Raw genomic sequence first — 22195 nt, forward strand, 5'->3', positions numbered from 1 at the left:
TTAATAGCCAGAACATTTGATGTTTTACACAAAAAAAAGATGAGTGAACATTGAATTGGCAGAACAGAAGCATTTGAAACGGTTAATAATCTCTCTTGCTTTTAAAACTCTTACAGCCGCTGTGCAACCATTAGTGTTGAGCAGTGAGCCTGCACATGTATTCCTGACTAACAGTGGAGCAAAACAAACAGGGGAAGAGGTTCACTCAGACCAATTAACTGCTTATGAAAGATACTTCAGCATTTCAAAGCTTTTTGAGAAGCTTTCTGCCACAAGGGGTTTTTCACGGCCTTTATACTTCATCAGCCCTTTTGGTAATAGATGAAAGCAAGATGAGACGAGCAAAGACAATTTCACCCCAGATAAAACACAAAAAGCATGTAGCTTTGATGCATGTACTTGAGCCGTCATTTGCATCATTAAGTGTTTCTGATTTACATTCATGACTGTGTGTATGGAATGTGTTGTTTGCATGCATTATAGACATAAAGTAGCTCGGGTGCAACTGCGCCAAAATGCTAGAAAGGAAACTTAACCTCCGCTCACTAAGGTATTGCCAACACATTACGAGGCCATGTTGTCTTCCTCTACATTTTACTGCCAACTATTTTGTTGATTGATCAAGTCATTATTTTGTCTGTATGGACAAATGGTTAAAAATGTTCATCACAATTTCCCCGAACCAAAAGTGGCATTTTTGAAACGGTCTAAACCAAAAAGTGTATTAAGACAAAGATGAGCAACAAACACTGACATGGGAGAAACTCAAACCAGCAAATGTTTGATGTTTTTTGCGTGGAATTTAACTCAATCGATTATCAAAACAGCAACATTTGTGATGCCTTGGATAAGAAAGGGATTAAAATGTTATCTTTATTTTCAGACAGGAAAAGCAACAGAATGCAGGATGTACATTATGAGGCATTACCAAATGTCCAAATAGTCACAACAATTGCGTAGCCTAGGTAAAATGAACAGTAGTCTCACATAATAGACTCATTGAGTGTGAATGTCCTGCCTGAACCACGGTCTGTGGGATTATTGCTAAGAACAACATTAAAAAGACAAGTTGTTTGGGGAAGTCATTAAAAGGCTCGCACTCTCATTTCCTTTACGTACATGCAAACCGTCACATTCACAAACATCTCAGTCATACTAATGACATTTAATGAAAATAATTCAAAGGGAACATCAAATACTAGATAAAAAAAAAGAATAAAAAAAACAAAAAAAAGAATTGTCTCATTTGTCATAATCTATTGGACATCCATGAACATTTCGCTCACTAGGGAGCGAAGAGTTCATCAAAGGGCCCGAACCTCTCACACTCCCTCGGCTCAGCGCAGAAAGTCCCATCAACCCCCTCCCCAGATTTAGGCATCATGAAAAAAAGCCCCGCCTCCAAACATCAAAACACCCCCGTCTTTGATGGACATCAGCTCTCCTGCTTGTCTTTGACCAAAAGGGCTGTGTGCTGCCCTCCACTGGAGGCCATCAGTACTACACGGTTCTCCAGCTGCTTGCCGGTCATCTTCACGGGGCTCCACTCGTCGTCCTCCTCTCCTGTGCCGAGCTGCAGGTTGGTGCCCATGCCCCAGGCATACACCGACCCTGGAGGAAGCACAGTCAACAGTAAGTGGAATAAACATACTTCATTATCATCTTCTATTGGCTAGCGGTAGGAGTTTCTCCATCTTCTGCTGCATTTGCTTCATTTCTCACCTTCTCTGGTGACGGCGTAGCTGACAGACGCCCCACATGTCAATCCACTGGCTGGCTCCATCCCAGTCACTGGCGTGGGCTCACTCTTCTCTTCTGCCCCTTGGCCCAGACCAAGACGACCATATTCTGCTCTGCCCAGGCTATACACCCGTCCTAAAAGATGGAGAGAAAAGGGATCGATTTACTTATTTGTTTGTCAAAGTACTTTAGATTAAACCAGAGTTTTTACTCGTGTCGTTTGTGTTTTGATATACTGTAATGTGTACCTGTAATTCTTGATATCTTGTTGTATCTATTGCCTTGACAGGGTTTGGGTTATATTGTTGAATTACAGAAAAAGTAATCACTCTCAATATGAACAGACCTGAGTGGTGAAACATCAGTTCTATGTTACTTGTGCACTAAAAATCTGTCTTGATGGGATCACAAAATCTGATAAGCATACTTATATTTAATACAATGAGTTGGAACTTACCTTCAGCATCAAGGCAGAGTGTGTGGTGTTGTCCTCCAGAGAAACTCACCCAGTAGGTGGTGGAGTTTTTGAAGCATGACAGTTTTATTGGGACAAAACACATCTTGGTGTTTTTAGTGCCTGCATATAAAAAAAAGAAGTGCAATAATACATGAAACAAGCTCACAATGACTGATGCAATTACCTCAGAGCAGGAAGTGAGCAACTCACTCACAGTAAAGCAGTTAAAGTTGTAAAACAAATTTGATCAACCGACGTTATTAAAGGACTAACCACTGATGTGCCATACTAACCCAGCTGGTGATAGTTGGAGAGACCAAACCCGTAAACAGGCCCCTCTTTTGACACAGCAAAGGTGAGGTACGCCCCACAGAAGGCATCTATGAAGTGAACTTTCCCTTTGATTTTTACCATTTGTGGTACCAGCAACCGGCCTGAAATCACAGGACATAGTCAGTCAGACTGCCACAGCAAAAATACACGAAACAGGAAAGCAATCATAAGTTGATGCTTTGTGCTTGCAGAAGCTTGTGTTACTCACTGAGGCCTTTCCTGCCTCCTCTGTCTGAGAAGTGCTCAGGCACTCTTCCCAGCTGCCCCTGCTCTGCAGTGCCTGATGTGTACAGATTCCCCGCCAGTGTAACCAGAACAAGGTGGTCGTTACCTATTAAAGTATTTAATTAAAATTAAACAGAAATAGTGTGTGCTGCATATTAACTTCTAACAAACAAAAACATACGGCACTAAAGAGGGCTACTTCTTACCTGATGCAATTTTCACAACGGGTTCCGTCATGGGGACTTTGACTGGAGCGGTGCAGGTCTTCATGGGCTCCAGAAGACCTATAACACCGTTGTTATCCTGGGGAAAACAAAGTCCAGCATGTTAATAGCTAAAACCCACAGATACACAGCTCAGGTTCAGGGTTATGAAAAGTATAGCAGTACCGTGCAGTAGAGCGGTAAATGGGACCTCTTTGGTCACCAACCTTCCAGGTTTGTTATAATGATATAAATGATACCTGATAATTTAAACTGGGAACATTGTTTCATCTACAGGTGACCAAATTCCCTCTTAGGGGCTTCCATTAACAACAACAGCGCTGGGTGAAGCAGCACACACTTCCATTACCTAGTATTACCATTCTATTGTGAAATATGTCCCATATGTGAATATGTTGATGCCCATTAAGCAAAGCCAGAAATACCTTCTCTAATACAATAGTCCAATCACTATGCAGGTTTGCATTCAGACTGTGCTGACCTTAGTAAATGTATTGTGGTTTGTGTCCACAGATATCCGATGTTCATTTATGTGACAGTTGTTTGGTGTTCTTGAAGGCTAATCAAGCTAAACGAAAAGTAGTTCAAGAAACATTTGGTGGAGAAAGAGGAAACGCATCAAGTGGGAATGCAGATGGTAGGCAGAGGTAATAGAGATGTAATTGCCGTTGTGCCATCGAGTATTAATAATGAAAACCCATGTGCAACCTAGCGAGATGAAAGAGAGATGAAAACAATAAAGAATGCAAGACGAAGGATCATCAAGCTATGTGTGAATGTCTTTACTTTTCTCTTTAAATGAGGAACAATGTGAAGCTACTTGTAATATGCTACAACGGTCAGAGATTTGGTCATGTGGCCACGAGAAGCTAAGATTACAGAACTCTGACAGATGGACATGGGAAAGCTCAGACTATGGAAATAACATTGTTACGCAGAGGCGGTTATGAAGTGATTATATCAAACAGGCATTACGATATTCTGTCATTTGCTCAAGTTCCAGTCAAGAGTAACCATGAACAGCTTCTAACGTCACTTTTGGGCTGAAAGGAAAAGAGACTGCCACTACACTACAATAACAATACAATAAATAGGTTAAAATAATCTGAATTTGGTATTAACGGTCAAATTGGTGAAATGCTCAAGTGAATTATTTGAGACTGCAAATACAGTACATTTGTGATGTTCAGGTGTAAGTTGAACATGAGTACAGCACATTTCTACTGGTGCTCACACATTTTGTAGAAGAGGATTTAAACAAGTTATAAAAGTCCCAACTTGATGTAGGGAAATCTATCTCACACACACACACACACACACCGAGGTGGCTGAAAGCAGCAGGTAACTAACCCTGAAGGAGCCCCATATGTACACTGCTCCATCCTCTGTGAGTGCAGCCGTGTGGCTGTCCCCTGCCGACACCTGGACCACCTTCTCCTCCAACGTCACCTTTCCTGGAACCATCTCAGACCCCTCCTCCGCTGTGTCCCGACCGAGGGCACCTTCGTCATTACAGCCAAAAGTGTAAACCTAAAAAAGAAGAAAGAAATAGTTTATCTGGGAAACTCAAGACGAGTTAAAATGTTAAAACAGAGCCTTAGCATTAGTTATACAATAGACAGTTGCTTCCTTACATGGCCAGTCTCGCCGACACACACAGTGTGCATGCCTCCCGCAACCACTTGTACAATTTTCTCTGGCAGGGACAAGAGGGCTGGCTTTTTCCTCTCAATGGTGGTCTCTCCTAGGCCCAACTGGCCCACATCACCCTGGCCCAGAACAAGCACCTGACCCGCCTCCTTGCCATGACTCCTGTGGGAAACTGTTTATGCAAATAAACAAAATGTCATATCAGTTGTTTAATTTGATCTTACATCGTATTAGCCTTACAAGGACAATCTTGACTGTGGCATGGAATAATACATATGGGCAATTTGACATGAGGCAATTTGTTAAAACTGTGGTGCGATGTCCTTTTCTCTCATAAACATCTTAAGAGAACTTTGATTTGGTTCTTCAAGTTAGACATCTATGGTGTACATGTTATTTAAGTCTCATTGTCTAGTCCAGTTTCTTTCTTTTTTTTTTTTTTTAAAGACGGTGATTTACCTTTCACTTTCTTGGGGTCTTTATCATCTTCAGCAATAGACTCAGACTTCCTCTTGGTGGCTGTCTTTTTAGCAGGTGTGGCAGTCTTTTTAGCAGGCATGACAGCAACACGTAAGGACTTGGGGGGAAAAACACAAGATTAGATCGGTGTAATGATTTTCTATTGGTTAAAGTCACTGAGCTGTAGGTGAAAAAAACTCTAGATGAAAATGGTGTTTATCACAAGACATTGTATCACAATTACAAATGCAGCTGCAGAGCTTACTAGAGTTAGGTAGGTGTTGGTATCAATCAACGTAGCAACAACTACACCTCTGATGTTAGACCGTATAAAGCAAAGATGAGCAGCAACAATGCCTTAACTGCACATCCACTGATAAACATCACAAATGTGAAGTGAAGCGGTGGCTGCAAGCTGAAAGATATCAACTGGTATAAACTGTAACTTAAAGTGGCAAAATCCTTATCCTAGTGAAAACATGTCTGCACAAACAAAACGTTTAATCAGAGCTAACGCAATTAAATATATCAAGAGAAAAGTAATATGAACCAACAATTGATTCAGTCATGTATCAAGCAAAAATGTTCCTTGCTGGTTCTAACTTTTTTTCCTTTTTAAAATCACTATAAATTAAATACCCTTGGTGTTTTCAAATTTTGCTCGGGCAAAGCAAGTGCTTCGCTAACACAATATTCGCATTTCCATAACTCACAAGCCTACTACTGGTAACCGCAATTGACGCACCATACACAATTGGTCCTTTATTTTGGTCCCAACATTAACCAGGAGGTGTTGGGCTTCAACAGCTGTCAGAAAGTCCCTTCAATGGCTGGCACAGTGTCAGATCATTTCACCCCACAGTTGTGCTTCCTCTACTTCTGCTCCCATGGTCTTGTGCAATGAGAGTCCACACAATACCTGCTACATGTTAAACTGGAGTCGAGCTTAGCTCTCAGTGACACCCATAGACTATGATAGACACATCTAGAGAGTGCTGCCAGTGCTTTAACATTTAGCACAAGTTCTGAAAGAGCAGCGTGATGCAACACAGGCAGTAACTTAAGTTAACCATGTGTCCTTGCTAACATTTAGATGGCTAAATTACCGAGCTGTAGCCTACATGGCTGAGCTTCAGCCCTCTTGGTTATAAATACACATGACACAGTCGGTTACTAATACAGTTAGAATATAGGATGCAAGAGTCAAGTTTTCCACCAGGTAGAGAATCTCAGTTGGCATTACAGCATGCTAACTAGTCTACATGGCAAAGCAAACGTTCAGAGCTATGTGCTAGCTGGCGCGAGCTCGTTAGCACCGTTAGCAGGACGTTCTAGGATGAATGAACATAGTTTATTAACAGCGTAACATTAACCATTGCTTAAGTAGTGTTTATTATTGGTGGTCTTTTCCAACTAGACAATTTAAGAGCTGATACTTTACTAACCTGTGATGTGTAACGTTAGTAGTTTGAAGTTTTCAGTTTGCCTATAAGTGAACGTGCGCAGCCTGTTCCCGGTCTAGAGTTGGACACGCACGACGTCACGTTGTGGAACCCCTGGCTCCTTAAAGAGGCAGTACCACTCAAATCTGTAGTGGTGGAATCAAAATGTAGTGAGTGAAATCAAGTAGGTAACTTTTATAAACAAGTAATGTTGTGTTCTATTAACATATATTAGGTTTAGAGAATATGGTCTAGTTTTAGTTCAGACATTGTTCACAGATAGATTTTTGTATTCTAGTTCATGTCTATCACTATAAACAAAACAATCCTTTTTATGGTCAATTCAATGTGACGTTATGTCTCTGATAATCTGTGCATTTTTCCCAAACCATACATATTTAATGAATATTTTCCTGTTTGTGTATTTCTTTTGCATGATCACCCAGTATGTGCCATGTGTTTTGTGATGCAATCTGATGTTTCTGTTTTTTCCCCTGAATTTTTTTATTTAATCGTGCTAGTGTTGTTTTGCAATCTGTACATATATTTTATATTCTTTTGTCAATATCTGGCCTTTATTTTACTGCTACAACAGTGCAACTTCCTAACCTTGCAGCATCACCTCATCACGAGATCTCCAACAAGATGTTGCCTTCACCGTTAACAGAATATACTGCATAAAGCCTTTATGATGTACAATCTAGAACACCATATGCATTCCAAGTTCAATTCATTATGCATGAGGCATCTAAAACTATCTCCAGGTTTCGCTCCTCAGACTCAGTCAAACGTACCGTACCATACCACAAGGTGTCGCTGCAGCCTTATATTTTCATTTTAGAGGTTCAAAATTCCCCCTAGCTCTGTGATAATCTGGTGACACAGGTGTACCCTGCCTTCTTGCAATGTAATTTGTGGTTCGGCTAAAAAATAATGGATTGATGATAAATGCCTCAAAAAAAAAAAAAGACACGAACACACCAGAAGGTAAGACTGGTCAATTAATTAAAAAGCCAGGTGCAGAGTCATTACACAGACGGTTCAAGGAATTGTAAGGTTTTTAATTAGATCCAGATGTGACTATTTACAATAAAAAGAAAAATGTCAGTCCATACAATTCCACATTCAATTAAAAAGGAACTTAGTTTTTACAGAAAAGGTACTCTTTCATATCTTCATTCCTGTAGCATTTAATCATAAACTAATATTCTGTGCTTAAAAAAATAGCAACCTATAATACTTTTATATTTAAAATTTCTTTTCAAATGAAAGGAAGACAGGATATACACAAGCATCAGTTAAACCTATATCAACCTGTACACAGCATAGAGAACTCTGTAAGCTACTGGCCAGACAACAATACAAGATAAAACACTTCTGCTTCTGTTTCAAAAGGTTCCAGCCAAAATGACCCCCTGTTGACCGTTTACACATTTTTAGATTTTTTTTTTGATAAATCCCTGATCTACACGCACAGCAACTTACATTTCACTCTTAGTATAGACACTACTAGCACGACCTTATTCCAAATGGCTACAGAATGCATTGCATGTTTGATCTTTAAAGGGAAGTACAAAAACTCATAAAAAAGTATAAATGAAGAGAGATTATCCAGATCCAATTACATTGGATTCTGTGTTGGCTCATGCAGTGGATTGCAGAAATTAGTGATATGAAAACCAGTATCCTATAGTCCATTAGGCATTGGGTATGTTGGCACACATAAAAACCCCAACAAGCCTCCTGACCGGCACCCTTTTTCTATATCTACATTGATGCTTAAATGGCCACCTCACATCACAACCATAAATACAGGCAAGCCAAAAAAAAAAAAAAAGCTGTCACTACTCGTGATCAAAATTACAATATAAAATATCTTGTGCATTACAGAATATTTTGTAACTAGATCTTTCCAAGTTTCATTCTAAGGTATAACAATAGCAGTCTGTACACAATTTATATAAAACACGCAATATCCCAGAGATGTCCAGTCCCATAACAGAATATCCCAGTCTCCATCCTCCAGCCCGCTCTAGCTGCGGCCGTTTGTCTGTTATCTATTATTACTGTGTGGAGCATTAGAAGTCATCATATTATTACTATTATTGTATGTTATTACATTAACAAGATGAATTAGCTTTTCCATATACAGTAAAGAAGAAAAAAAGGCAACACAGAATGAGGCCGCATTAAAGGTTGTCACTAGATCCAAGTCCCTGAGGGGTACCACATAACAGCAGAGTGAGCGTCGGCCCTGTGGGGTTCTCTGCCACTTCTCCACTTCATTGGCTCGTGGTTCCCCCTGTTGTCCGGGAGAAATACTGCATCTGGTCCTCACCCACCACCACCTCAGTTTAGTGAAAGCAATGTAGTGGGACGGCGATGGAGGGCAAGCGAGAAGCATCGTCAGTTCCAGGCGTTCTCTGATAATCTGTACAGTACATTCGGGAAATTTAAAACTGCAATCTCTCCGCATAGGAAGCAGCTTCTGGCCACACAGGGATCTTAAGTGCTTCATTATCCGTGAAGGAGAGGGTGGTCTAAGGCCGATGAAACCTAAAGAAAACATAGGGATCAGACATTCATATTCTGTTTAAAGTTACTACAATCCTTAAGATTTTTATAAAATCAAACCCCATATTTGATACTAGTCATCGTCGTTATCTTTTCAGCAATAGCCATTCAATGCATTTACATTCTGTCATCATGTCTCTTTAATATAGCAGGTTTCATTGTTAGTGGCGGGGTCCGCCATTCCCATTCTGGATTCAATTTGCCCTCATATGCTCAAGAGATTCCCACAACACACACACGGCATCCAGCTTCACTGTTTTTAATGTCATCTCGTCAGTCTCACTGTATGAAGTTACTGCTAATGCTAACCCAACATTTATGCTAAAACTGTTGAGATGAAACATGACAAAGCTTTTATTGTGAAGCAGTAACCGGAAACAGAATGTATTTTTCACCGGGGTTAACGCTGTGAGCAATCCTCGGTCAACAAAACAAAGACAAAAGATATTTTCAGCATATTTTAGATGAGTTTTAAACATTTCAGCTATTAATGGAACAAGAAGAAACAGTCACAGTGAGCTGTTAGATGAAGCGTTGCAGGAAACAGACTGAAGACCTTCAACTTCTTGGCAAGGTAACAACCTTCTTTCACCTTGCCCTGGTTTTGTGTGGAAAGCTATCTGCCCCGTGTGCACCGTGGAATCTCATAGGTTGCTCATGGCATGATGAGTAAAGGCCAATTATCAAATTAATTCTTTATTAAAACAACATGACTTCCTTTGCTTGTGTGTAAACAGACACCAGTTGCACTTCTGCACACAGAGTATTTGCTTTAATAATAAAAACAGGTCTCGCCAATTCAACCAGGACTGAAATCTGAAGGATTATGACGTCAAGATCCATCTGATAAAAGGTATACCTGGTGTAGATTCTGCTCTCTTCGTGGACCTCCATTTCAGTGCTCTTATAATCGTTGAGCTCCTTCCGGATGGCCGCCTAGATGAAGCAACAGGAAAGAGAGAGAGTCCCGGTGAACTCAAAAGGAAACCTGCTAAACATCACCCTTGATGCTAATAATATGTGAAACACAAGTTTGTCAAGTGCGTGCTGGACATGGCAAACTGAATGAGCACCTTGTCAGCAGGAGTCAGCTTGGTCCACGGCTTTTCTGCTCTCCGATCGTAGTTATGGGCATCGGTGACTTCCACGTACTCGTGGAACCGCAGGATTGTTCTTGCCTGTAGTTCTGCAACTGTGGGTCTTTGACTCAGCTACAATAAACAGATGTCAGTTTAATATCCAGCAAATACACGGTTCGACACTTGGATGTCTGTTGTGGATGCGTTGCCTCACCTTCCTGGTCAGCCGCCGCTTGATCTCTCTAACCTCAGCTTGTCTGTCCACCTGATTTCTGGCTGAATGAAAGAGAGGGAAGGGGAAAAAAACACTAGCAGAGCTTTATTTAGATTCTGCATGAAAGTCAGGCTTGATGTGCACCAAAGGAAGAGTAAAAGCAGTTTCCAAAATTAGATATTCAACTGTAATCCATGTTTCAAATGTCTTTTCAAGTGTAAATTATTGCTATCACAGCATCTATAAAATACTGTTCTTTTGTACACTGTGAACTGGCCGGGTTAAAATGTGTCTTTTTCTAATTCAGGGACAAAACTGGGATGTTTGTTGAAGCCCAAAAAAACTATTTGACCAAACAAGCCAAAGAGCAGCAGACTCAAAACTGAACTTTCTGAGTGAGGGCATTATAAGGTCCAGTAATGGATAATAACGGTGAAAAGGAAAGAAAGACTGGATACTAACGCTGAAGGATGTTTCTTTGCTCGAGCTCCTCAGCAGTGGGTCTCTGGCTAAGTCGCCTGAATTGGGAAGAAAAAAAAAAAAGAGTCGGACTATTTTTACACAGTATCACTTTGTCATTCAGGCAGTAAGTAGGACAAAGATCTAAGAAATGATCTTCGGATTTCTTTCGTAAATACACACTCACTATTGTCAGTTTAAAGGATGCAAAAGAATCTAAATATGCACAGAAGTGCGATGATGTCTGTCTTTACCTTGTGAGTGCAGTGCCGATCTGTGTGCGGATGGCCTCCCACTGCTCCCTGCTCTGCCAGGTGAGGCCGGTCTGTCCTGGAGGCTGGTTGTCTCTGCTCCTCTCATGGATAAACCTGTCCCTGTCTGGGGCACAGGGACGGCTGCTCAGCTTCAGGGCCAAGGTGTCCTTCCTCTTCACCCTGCTGGCCAGGGCACCTGGATAGAAGCCAAGCAGAGATGTGGTCAGGTGGGAGGGAGCACACAACAAAAACAAAGGAAGTGCTTTACAAAAGTTTTACATATTTCCATAAAATATGGTTATGCTTACTAAGTGGCGGCTCATCCTCCTCATCGGAGTCTTCATCTTTATAAAGCACAGGACCGTCTGAGTCGCTGTCCTCCCCACGCATGTGATGCTCTCCTCCTTCGTCCTCTTCCTCCTCTTCTTCCTCCTCCTCCTCCTCACTGCTGTTCCCCCCCGGGATGACACAAACACCGGCGTCTCCAACCAAGCATCTGCGACTCCGTGGCTCCAGCTCTGGCTGAGGGATCTCCCCATCGTACTCCTCCTCTTCCTCGTCATCTTCCTCCTCTTCCTCTTCCTCCTCCGAGTAGTCATCTTCAGATCTAATGGAAAGAGAAAAATAAACACACAAGCATTAAGGATACAAATAACGCATCTGTTAGCTTTTGCACTTTAAAAAGTATTGAGTGACTCACAGTTTTAATGGTTGGATGCTGACAGGAAGTGGGCGACCGCCTTGGTAGTCCGGAGGAGTTTCGAAAAGCAGTGCGTGTGCACGCTGTGACCCGTCTGGATGAGGCTGAGCCGGGCCGGGACTAGACAGGGCTCGCTGGATCATGATGTGGAGCGGGACAGGAGCTGGGCGCTGAGGAGACTCGTTGGTCGGACTCGGTGGGTCAAACAGCATTGGTATGGGTTGGGGCAGTGGGTGGGGGTAGGAGTGCTGATGGTGGAGGTGGTGGGCGTGTATGTGTTGGCGGGGAGGAGAAGGTGGTTTGTGTGTCGGCAGGGGAGGGGAGGAAGGAGGGGGAGGCAGCTGAAAGCCCACATGGAGGTTGCTGTGGTCGTCCAGAGAAAGCGGCGAGGGGTTGATGGGGTGGCTCGAGTCCTCCGTGCTGCGTTTGGTGACGGGGGTGGTCCTCTTAGGAGGCATCGGTGGAGAAGGCTTGGCTGGAACAAGACTGGCACCTCCGGTGGCTTGGGTGAAGTCACCTGCAAATGGAAAAACAGTTAATACATCCAATCATAAAGCCAAATAGATAGCTTAGGTCTCTGAGTGAGTTGCTAGCAAGTGCTTTATTTTTCTATCCAGTTTGCCACTGGTACACGAGTGCACATGCATCAGCGCTACATGTATGATGTACCCAACATGACAGAATACACATGAACAAATACAAATACTGGGATTACATGTCTGACTGAGCATTATTGCGTGCATACAGTGTGTCGGATCACATGACTGAGTCAACATGAATGCACGCACTGCCCTAACAAACCAGTGTGCAGCATGTGCCCCAGGTCACAGAGACAAAGAAGATACATACAGCGGACATGCTCTACACAGCCAGAGTCTCAACCTGCCGTTAAACCTCGTTTATTAGCATCTTGTGCGAAAAGCTGAGATGACAAAAAAACTCCAGTTATTTGCATGCACATTTGTTTATTTGCTATAGAATTCTTTGAACGCTGTAAAACAGCCTTAAAGCCACAACAATGTTAAAAGCCATAGCCGTGCTACTGAGACATAATAAGAGATCAGTGGCGTAGTAGACTCCACTGAACTGGTTTACATCTCCCTCTCTAAGTCAAGCCCTTATGTTACAACCCTTTGGCCCCTCCATTCATCCATCCATCCATCCATTCATCTATCCCAGTTGAGCAGAAGCTAAGTGGATTAGCACTATAAAATTCACTTGATGCATTGCAGGCCACAGCTGGAACCTGCAAAAGGCTCCCCTTCATTTACATGCCAATTAAGAGAGTATGACATGGAAACATTCAACTGCTCACCGACACAGAAGTTTCTTCTCATGTACACAAAGCGCCCAGCACACTCATTATCAGCTCATTATGTGCATGCGGCTCTTATATACCCCATCCAAAGAAAAGCAATCAAGGCCAGTCAACATGTTAAAAGGCGTTGGGGAGGGAAATATGTTGGCAGCGAGAAAGGACGCGACACCATGAAGAACGCAGACTCTGAAGGGGGGCACAGACACGAGCACCCTGGCCACAGATACCAGAGGGCATCCTTTTACCTGAGCGCAGGCCTCCGGCCCGCCGGCACAGGTAGACGGGAAGAGACAGGTAGACATCGTAGTCACACTCTCGCTTCCAGCAGGACCAGTAGAGCGGAAGCTGAGCGTTCTCGCCCCCCTGCAGGGCTGAGACTAACAGGGAGGAGACGGAGGCCTTCAGCTGGAGTGTTTAATGAGTGTAGGTGCATGGTGGTACTGTATGTTGATGTATAGATAAGACTGCGCTATGAAGGAGGGGTGTTGTTGCCCTAAATGCTCATCATTCGGTCATTCTATTAAAAAAAAAAAAAAAAAAAAAGATCAACCACATTGTGGGAAACACTCCCATTTGTTTTCTTGCCAGGAGTCATAAGAGAGGATTGATGCCACGCTCATACCCGTCTGTTCAATATGAAACTGCAACCAGGAGAGAGCCAGCTAAGCTTAACCTAAAGATTTAAAGCAGGGGGAGAGAGTTAGCCTGGCTCTGTCCAAAGTGTGAAACATTTAGAGGGATCTATTCCATTCGCGTGTTCACGCCGGGCACCGTAGTTCTCATTTACACAAGAAGTTTCAGTTGGTTGCAATTTGCAACCTCGCCGCCAGATCCTACACACTGCACCTTTAACGCATACAAAGTGTAAAAACAGCACGTTGCGGTTGTAGCTTAGCTAAACTAAAGTGACTGTCTCCAGGCTGCAGCTTGATATATATAACAGTTCCTTTAAAATGTTTCTGTTTAGTAAGTTTGCCTTCACGGACAGCTTCTGTAAACTGTCAACAACTGCATCAACAGAATTTGTTCTCTAAATTACATTTGTGGTCGGTCTGTGCTTGGTAGCCCAAAGCTTGTGAAGATGAAAATGCTGCTAGTTTCAAAGTCTCAAGTGACGACTAATAGGACATCTAGTAATATTTTTCCCCATTTGACTGGTCACTTCTGATTACATGACCGATACATGTGAGAAAAGGAAAGACAATTCTCACAGCACATCATGACAAAGAAACCTGCATAATTCAGTCACACAGATACGACAAGAAGTACACACATTTTTAAAAAGGTACCAAAACCCATCAATCCAAGAAAACAGCTCTGCCCGAGTGTCAATTAAGGGAAGATCCCGGAGGAGACAAACCCCACAGTAAACATAAACAACCACCATCACGCTGCCTCTGTGCGAGCAGCACCCCGAAGCCACAGGAGTCCCTGTTATCTTCAGAGTGTACAATTCTGGGGAAAAGTTAGCAGCAAAAATAGTCCAGGCGTAATAAGGAATTAGCTGGGGAAAAGCTACTCAAGCTGTTTAGATAACATCATTACCAGGATGTGTGTGTGTGTGTGTGTGTGTGTGTGTGTATAGCTAGCTGTGTTGAGGACTTCTCTTTGCCAACAAATGTGCACTGACTCATAAACATGCATATTGTATTCACCAGTGGGAAACCTATATGCTAAGTGAGCAGACATTTAAGTGTTCATAATGCACACTTGAGACTGTAATGCACGTGATCAAGTTGCCATCACCTTCTAATAACAAAAAACAAAAAACACACACACTTTTAAGCAGAACCTACCCAGCATGGAGGAATTGCCCCTGTTCACAGGCTTGGGTGGGGGCACAGGGGGCTGCTTGGTGCCATGAGAGGTGGAGGTCGGGGCTACACACGATGATGACTGCTGAGTGGACACACCCGCGGTGGAGACGGACCGAACGGGTTTGGGCGCCACAGCCGCGGGGCCGGTGGGAGAGCAGTACTGGTTTGTGTGGTGGTTGGATGGGGTGCGAGGTGGACCCTTGCCGCCAGGTTCAGGGGTGGATGTCATCAGCCACTTTGGAGGCATGATGGTCTGTTTAGGAGGCAGAGGTTCACGCAGGGTGTCCCGCAAGGCTTCTGGGTCAGGGACAAAATGGCTGTCTGACTCTATGAAAACACAATATCATGGGGATACATTAGATAAAAGATTATTCCACCAAATAACTACAGTACTCTATGCCATTGAGATTGAGAAATTTAAACAAAAATGCCAGAAGCATTTTTTAAATCTGTGTCCACAAACTACTCTACACGGCGGGCATTTAAAAAGTGTATTTTCATCTTTACCATTATTGAATTAGTGATATCTCATTATGAAATCCCTCTACATGGCTATACATGCTTCAGTGCAGGGACTGAGCAGTGAGCCATCTTCTGCTGCTACACCACCCAAAAGCGCTCTCTGCAAAAGCACTTGTTTGAGAATTGTATTATCTAGGGATCAGCTGTGAAGATAAACAGAGTAGGCGGCTGCAATTACCACCAAAGACCCACCTCCCACTGCCCACCCCACAGCAGCCCCCACGCTGCTGCTGCTCCCACGCCATTCCTCAAAGCTGCAGCTCTGAAGTTCAGGGTTATTTATTTACAGGCGAGCCTTTATCACTGTGATGTCACACAACCAAAGAGGAAATCACCCAGAGGAAAGAAGGAAGTGAGCAGAGAGAGAGAGAGAGAGAGAGAGAGAGAGAGAGAAAGAGGACAGAAAGCAGGAGATGTGATAAAGATAGAAAAGGAGTGGGAGAAAAAAAAGCAGCATCAGAGAGAGAAAGGAAAAAGGAAAAAACAAGATGAGACAGAGAAACATGAAGGAAAGTTGGAGAAAATATCCGCTCAATAGAAAGAGTTCTCGTTTCCTATAGTAGTTCTGCATTGGTGGTTTCAATATGATGCATTATGTTATCTATTTTCTTTTCAATTCTGTCGTTGCAACCCATGCCCCACATGTGGGTCACTTAGGTCCCCTCTCGTCTTACTGACATACTTTTGTACATAGCTGCCAAAGTGTTCAAAAAATGAAAGTGGTTCACGTGTCACACGAGTGATAACTGGACAACTGAGATCTAAAAACAGCAGAAAACACGATTATTTCTCAAAGTGTAATGTTTCAGTAAAATCAATTAGCTGTGGGTCTTCACCAATTATCACTCAACTGACAGTGTTCGCGTTAAAGGGCAATAACGGGCATAGTGATTGTGCCATATTAATTAGGAGAAGAGAGGACGAGCTATTCCCTCATGCTCCTGAATAAGAAGCGTAGCTGGAGCAGGGCCCCCGGGAGCCGACAGGAGCCCGTCTATATCTGGGCACATAAGCAGGAGAGTGACAGCAGGAGTCAGTGAAAGCATACATAGAGGGACGAATCACATACTATCTTTAAACATGTATGAAGGAGGTCAGATTGTAAAATATACACCTGTGTCTTTGATTTGACCACAGTGATGACCCCTACAGGGATCTTATGATTACAGCTTTTTTTTTTTTTTTAATTGGTGGAAGATCTAAAACAAAATGACTGACCTCTGCGGGCCCTTCCCTCCTCAGCGGATGCATGCCGAGGGAGTGTGGGCTTCCAGTCCGCTTCTGCAGGTCGACTCCTCCTGCCATCCTCCGACGGGGCCTTCTGCAGCCCGGGCCTCTTCTGCCCGTCCTCGGGGTGAAGTCGCCCCCCACGTCGGCACTCCTCCGCCTGGCCGTGGCTCTGGCCCTGCCAGACCATATTAGGCTTCCACTCGCCCTCAACGTGTGCACGTGGCCCCACCCCTGCGCTTCTCCGCACGTCCTCGTGCAGTCCCGTGCCCCTGGAGCCCAGAGCTCCTCGGCGGTCTCCGTCAGAGGGAGACCAGCCCCTGCGGTCGTCCGGCTGGGCGAGCCAGGCCGGGTTCATCCTAAAGTCCGACTCTGAAGGGAGTTTGCCCTGATTGCACGGACTCCTGCCGCCACTGACGACTCCTCCACCTCCTCCTCCAACCCCAGTGCTCACAGGCAGAGTGTGGCCGTTCTTCACGTAGAGCTGCTTGTTGTGTGTATCTGCATCTGAAACTATAAAAGAATATAGAAGAATATTTTCTCTAGAAAACTACAAGACCAGAAACACTAAATATGTGTTTAACCTAAATGATTCTAAATGTTTCATACTGCCAATGTCTTTTGTTTGATATTGTAGAATATTTTGGTATTTTATTGTTCCCTCCCTCTTAAGGCTAAATGTAAAACAACAGAGGTGATGAAACAATTAGTAAATAGATCCATTAATTGATCAACAGAATGAATCCACAATCGTTTTGTTTTGTCCTTTGGATCATTTTCCAGGCAAAAACCTGCTTGTTCTTGCTTCTCTGATGTGAGGATCGGTTGCTCTTCTCTGGTTTACTGAAACTAAAGACCTCCAGTATCGTTTTTGATCTGTTGCTCTTACATATCTAGTCATTTAAAGTCGACACCTTGGGCCCCGAGGTAATGTGATGGGTGCTATTTTCCAACATTTTAAATAAGGAACAGATGAATCAATAATGAAAATAATATTGAGTTGCAGCCACTTCCACAGTGAAACACGGAAGGTAGCCTTAACCCAAGCCCTGTAGACAGAGTCTGTGTTTGTTGGTGTGATGAAGGAGCAGCTGTAGGTTTAATAAATGGGCTTTTGCAGCAGCAGCGGGGCCAGCATTACGCTTGCACACACCCCTCTCAAAGCTATTTTGCTGCAGGGCACAATTTGTTCCACTTTTCCTCAGCTCTGGAGTGTGGCATGCCATTTTAAACAGATATTACTTTTAAAAACAGCAAGGTGAAAGGTCAATTTGCCTTTTTTTGGAAATATGTTTCAGACACCTGCTGGTTAGGGTGGACAGTGTTCCTGCCATCACGTACTGATGACTTAACAGTACTGTCCTGTGTGGGTGTTAGCCTCAGGGCCGCTGCTGTCAGTAACAGACACCGTCAGATGTTTCACACAAGCACTCTTACCGTTGTCCGGGACCTCCTTCAGCACCCCCTGTTCTATAAGCTCCTGCCGCGTCCGCCGCGTCGACATCTTTCTCTCCAGTTCTGCCGTCAATAAGCAGAATTCACATTACACAGTTGTCTTTTTTTTCCGAGGAAACGGTGCTTCAGTGAACACATTTAGAATGTGAATTCAAAGATGCAAGTTTAGAGATCCTTCCTCAACAGGATATTCTGTGAGCAGCTTATTGTAGGTGCACTGAAAACATGAGGAGAGACATAGGGGCCTGATCCATTCAGGCAGGAACCCAAGAAAAACCGAATGCAACCGATATGACCAGTGAGGAAGGAGGGGGATGCACTCACACTACAAAACGCAATGAGTTCACACCACAAACCTTCTGAAGTTTCCTTGAACCTGTCGCTGATTTTCTTCTTCCGCCACTTCCACGGCTTGAAGATCTTGCCAAGGGTGGAGAACTTGCCCTTGCGCTTCGGGGGAGGGGTGCTGTCCCCCGTGCTGAACCCCTCTCCCACCATAGTGCTGTGGTGCTGCTCAGCTTCATCATCTAAAGATAAAAGAAGCAATTCAATATAAATCAAACTGTTTTAACCTGATTTGCGCAGCTTCAAACTAAACACAGGAGCATGGGAAGTAGATACATCCATCAGCAGTCGCAATATTGTGAAGTCTCGATTCTAACTGAGCTCATCTGCTGTCTTTGTAAAGAGGGCCGTGCTCATCATGGCGGTTATTATCTTTAGCTGCCACTTCTCGGGGACTGAGTGTGCTTTGGCAGGGCGATGCTGAGAGCTCATGGACTCCTCCACATATCCTCTGTTAACAGGAGAGGTCTGACGCTGGCGTTCAGCCAGGCTTTCTCGCTGTCAAGTGCTCACATTCCTTGGCTGGATGGAGAGTAGTGCCTTATCAGCCTTTCAGCCCTCGCTGCCTCTATAGAGAGGTATACACATGGATGCAGCTATACAGTTAGCAGAATGTGGTCGTGGTCATGAATGCATGCAGGCAACAATCAAAAAGCGAAGCGTTTTCAAAGAACACGGATCGTTACGAGATGCCATCAACGCTTAAAAAGTGCTCCATTAAATGGCATTCTGCAGTCACGGTTAAATATACCGGGCTACGTGATTGACAGGCCAACTGATAGGGTGCTGAGCTCAGAGAGAGTTTCAAACATTAGCTCTGCCAAGGCTGCAGCTGCTGTACTCAGCAGACATAATATTTACCAGTAGAGAGAGAACGGGCTCTGATTTAAAACATCCAGTCTCATGCACACACACACACAGGAAGTCTCTGCAACAATAATGCCTCGCAGCCTGATTCCCACAAAAATATGCTCACATACAATACCCACAGTGCTGATGTGTCATACATAGCAGTCCAATCAAGAAGGTAGGGGACATAATAACAACTACAATATCATTGCTCGGTGGAAACTGACTCTTCGTGTGACACACACACACACACACACACACACACACACACACACACACACACACACACACACACACACACACACACACACACACACACACACACACACACACACACACACACACACACACACACACACACACACACACACACACACACACACACACACGTCAGGGTTCGCTATGGACCAGCAGCTGGCAGAGTTTCAGTATCTTGCTACAGGACATTTTAGCATGCTAGATGGTTGCTGACACAGGATTCAAACCATTTTTTGCAGCTGAAGGACAGAGTCTTTAACCGCTACTCCACACTGCTACATCAATGCTGCTGGTGGGGTAAAATTTGAACCGAATGCTGACATAGTTAAAGGCCTGACCGCCGGAAAAACGTCCGAAACAGTTCAAATCGTAACAGTACAAATTCAAGCACTACTGCTAATTCATAAGCCAGGCTTTGTTGTTATGTCCTGTAAAGTTACAATTTTGACAAGCCTTTCAAAAACCACACACTAGTCTACCTGGAAGAGGGTTGTTAAGCGTCCAGCTTCCATGGTGGCGGGACTTGAAACAGCATGCCATTGGGAAGCAGGAAGCCTTCAAATAGACTGTCCTGTATCCCAATAAAAAAAGGCCTGAAAGACAAGTTGTAGAGAGCTGTTTGAAACTACAGCAAAGAGGCTCCGGGTTCAAGGGACATGTCCGCACCGTGGAAATCCAGCTTATCTTGGCAAGGTAGAAATCGGAGGATTCAGACCAGCTGTCATAACATCCAGATTAAGCATTGCTCAGGGCAGCTTGCGATCCAGAACTGAGGTTCTCACACAGCGGACTGCTCCGTCAGAGGAGCCTCTGACACAGTGGCTCAAGCTGAAGCCAGTGAAGCAGGGTAAGAGCTGCCTGTGCCAGGCCCGCACACTCCACAGCACTGCAGCGATGACGATCGCAGTGGACTCAGCCCATGCAGCAGGCATCTATTTGAAAGAGACGACTGACTTTGTTCATTAGCCGGGGATGCCCGATTATAAAATGTGTCAATCCACCGACACAGGAGAAAAGGTACGGTACATCCAATTCGGTTATCGCATTCAAGAGAGCTGTGGATCCACTCAGAAGGATTCTTTACAGATACAGAGGGAAACTCTCCCGTCATGTCGTAGTTTCAGCTCTAGCGAGGAGAGGTCTGGTGTGTGGTGGCACTCCAGCTGTGTGTGACTGCGGGAGTGGGAGTAAAGGGTACAAAAGAGCTACAAAGAGAGAAAAAGTACAGGGGTTCTGGGGGGGGGGGGGGGGGCAGCCTGGAAACACAGGGAGGAAACAGCACTCCACCCTGATTCTGTGACCGAGAACAAAGACAACCTCTTCCCCTCAAACTCAACAACACAGCCCACTCATGGAAACACGGCGCTGAAACTAATAGAAACTAATTAATATTCTGACCGTCAAACGTCTTGATGATACAAAACCCATTTCCATTCAGAACAAGGCCAGAAACAGAACTTAAGTAGTCATGCTCTGTAATCAGGAGCTGTGCCAAGATAAGGAACCAGTCAGGAAACATGGGGGTGTGTGACACTGTGTGTGTGGTGTGTGTGTGTGTGTGTGCGTTCCTCTGACGTACCCTCATCCTAAAGCCACACCTACCACTCTCTGAAACATCTCCCAGAGAGGCCAGATTTCCCTCTAACCTCATGATTCAATGAGTCATGGCCTGGTCAGGTGAGCATGTGGTTAAAGGAGATTGTTGTTTTAAAAAGGACCCGGCCTTTTAGCCAATCCGCTAGCAAAAGGCATCCTGATCACTTACATAAGACACCACCTTCCACGGGGCGCAATGGTTTAGGAAATACCTCCAACCTCATTATAACACTTGCCAGGTCACATAATACATTTTAATCTACTTAACTGACGCCACAAAAAGAGGTTATAATAACTGTGATTGCTTCTTATGTGCCCTAAAACCATTCAACCATTTAAAACCAAATAGCATAGTAAGAGTATATCGAATGAAGTTTGTTGTTGCTGTTTAAGGTAAGCAATGTTTTCATCTGTCCTACAAATTCACTACTTTCTACTTAACCCACGGTCAAGATCTAGAATTAAAGATGAATTCTGTCCGTAGGTTTTACTCTGCAATATAAAAAAAGTACAATAATCAAAAGGGGAAAAATTGAGAATCAATCCAAAATTATGTAAATTCTCTCAGAATCAGCTACAATCTCTATTTCCAATAATAGAAAATAAGTATTTTCAATATCTAAATTTACAGAGAAAATACCTTTCTTGTGCGCTGTAACATAAGAAAATAAGTGCGCAACACATGAGTGTGTAAAAACACAGCTGAGATTCATCCACATGATCCCGGTGATTTAACATTCCTTGTGGTGCTGAAAGTGAAGGAGGGGGCGGAGAGAAAGGAGACTGTGCACACTTGATTATACAATCTCCAACCCTTATCTCCCCTCTACGCTTTAATTCATTGAAAAACTCATTTCATGCCGTGTTTGTTGCTGCTGAGGAACGCATGACTGTGTCAAAATACACACAGAGTGCATGAGTGAGTCCAGAAACTCACCGCCATTGTTGTGTTGTTGTGGGTCCTGAGCCGGGGTCTCCACACGAAGGCTCTGTCCCAT

At 43.8% G+C, this 22195-nt stretch overlaps 2 protein-coding genes across 2 annotated transcripts; both read right to left on the minus strand.

The window, feature by feature from the left end:
- Positions 1-848: 848 nt before the first annotated feature.
- rcc1 (regulator of chromosome condensation 1) lies at positions 849-6615 on the minus strand. The gene is made up of 10 exons (XM_076109452.1): positions 6534-6615; positions 5089-5206; positions 4614-4801; positions 4330-4509; positions 2962-3058; positions 2739-2861; positions 2491-2631; positions 2198-2317; positions 1723-1875; positions 849-1611 (listed from the first exon to the last, which is right to left on the minus strand). Exons 2-10 carry the CDS (start codon positions 5186-5188, stop codon positions 1436-1438), a joined length of 1278 nt encoding a protein of 425 aa, XP_075965567.1. The 5' UTR covers positions 5189-5206; positions 6534-6615; the 3' UTR covers positions 849-1435.
- Positions 6616-9070: 2455 nt separating this feature from the next.
- phactr4b (phosphatase and actin regulator 4b) lies at positions 9071-22195 on the minus strand. The gene is made up of 14 exons (XM_076109662.1): positions 22135-22195; positions 18506-18676; positions 18132-18212; positions 16686-17201; positions 14925-15272; positions 13374-13505; positions 11811-12327; positions 11419-11717; positions 11111-11306; positions 10860-10915; positions 10398-10459; positions 10178-10315; positions 9964-10040; positions 9071-9086 (listed from the first exon to the last, which is right to left on the minus strand). Exons 1-14 carry the CDS (start codon positions 22193-22195, stop codon positions 9071-9073), a joined length of 2670 nt encoding a protein of 889 aa, XP_075965777.1.

The sequence above is a fragment of the Anarhichas minor genome, unplaced genomic scaffold, assembly GCF_050575085.1.
Source record: "Anarhichas minor isolate MPS153535 unplaced genomic scaffold, ASM5057508v1 ptg000041l, whole genome shotgun sequence".
Lineage (NCBI taxonomy): Eukaryota > Metazoa > Chordata > Actinopteri > Perciformes > Anarhichadidae > Anarhichas > Anarhichas minor.

Excerpts from the sequence above, each read along its gene's own strand:
- phactr4b (XM_076109662.1), bottom strand. The coding sequence starts at position 22,195 with ATGGGACAGAGCCTTCGTGTGGAGACCCCGGCTCAGGACCCACAACAA. Across the intron at positions 18,213-18,505 it reads GTTCAAGGAAACTTCAGAAG|AACTGGAGAGAAAGATGTCG; the intron begins GTTTGTGGTGTG and ends TATTGACGGCAG. Across the intron at positions 10,316-10,397 it reads AGCGGCGGCTGACCAGGAAG|CTGAGTCAAAGACCCACAGT; the intron begins GTGAGGCAACGC and ends TGTTTATTGTAG.
- rcc1 (XM_076109452.1), bottom strand. The coding sequence starts at position 5,188 with ATGCCTGCTAAAAAGACTGCCACACCTGCTAAAAAGACAGCCACCAAG. Across the intron at positions 4,510-4,613 it reads GTGTCGGCGAGACTGGCCAT|GTTTACACTTTTGGCTGTAA; the intron begins GTAAGGAAGCAA and ends CTTCTTTTTTAG. Across the intron at positions 3,059-4,329 it reads ACATATGGGGCTCCTTCAGG|GATAACAACGGTGTTATAGG; the intron begins GTTAGTTACCTG and ends TGTTTTCCCCAG.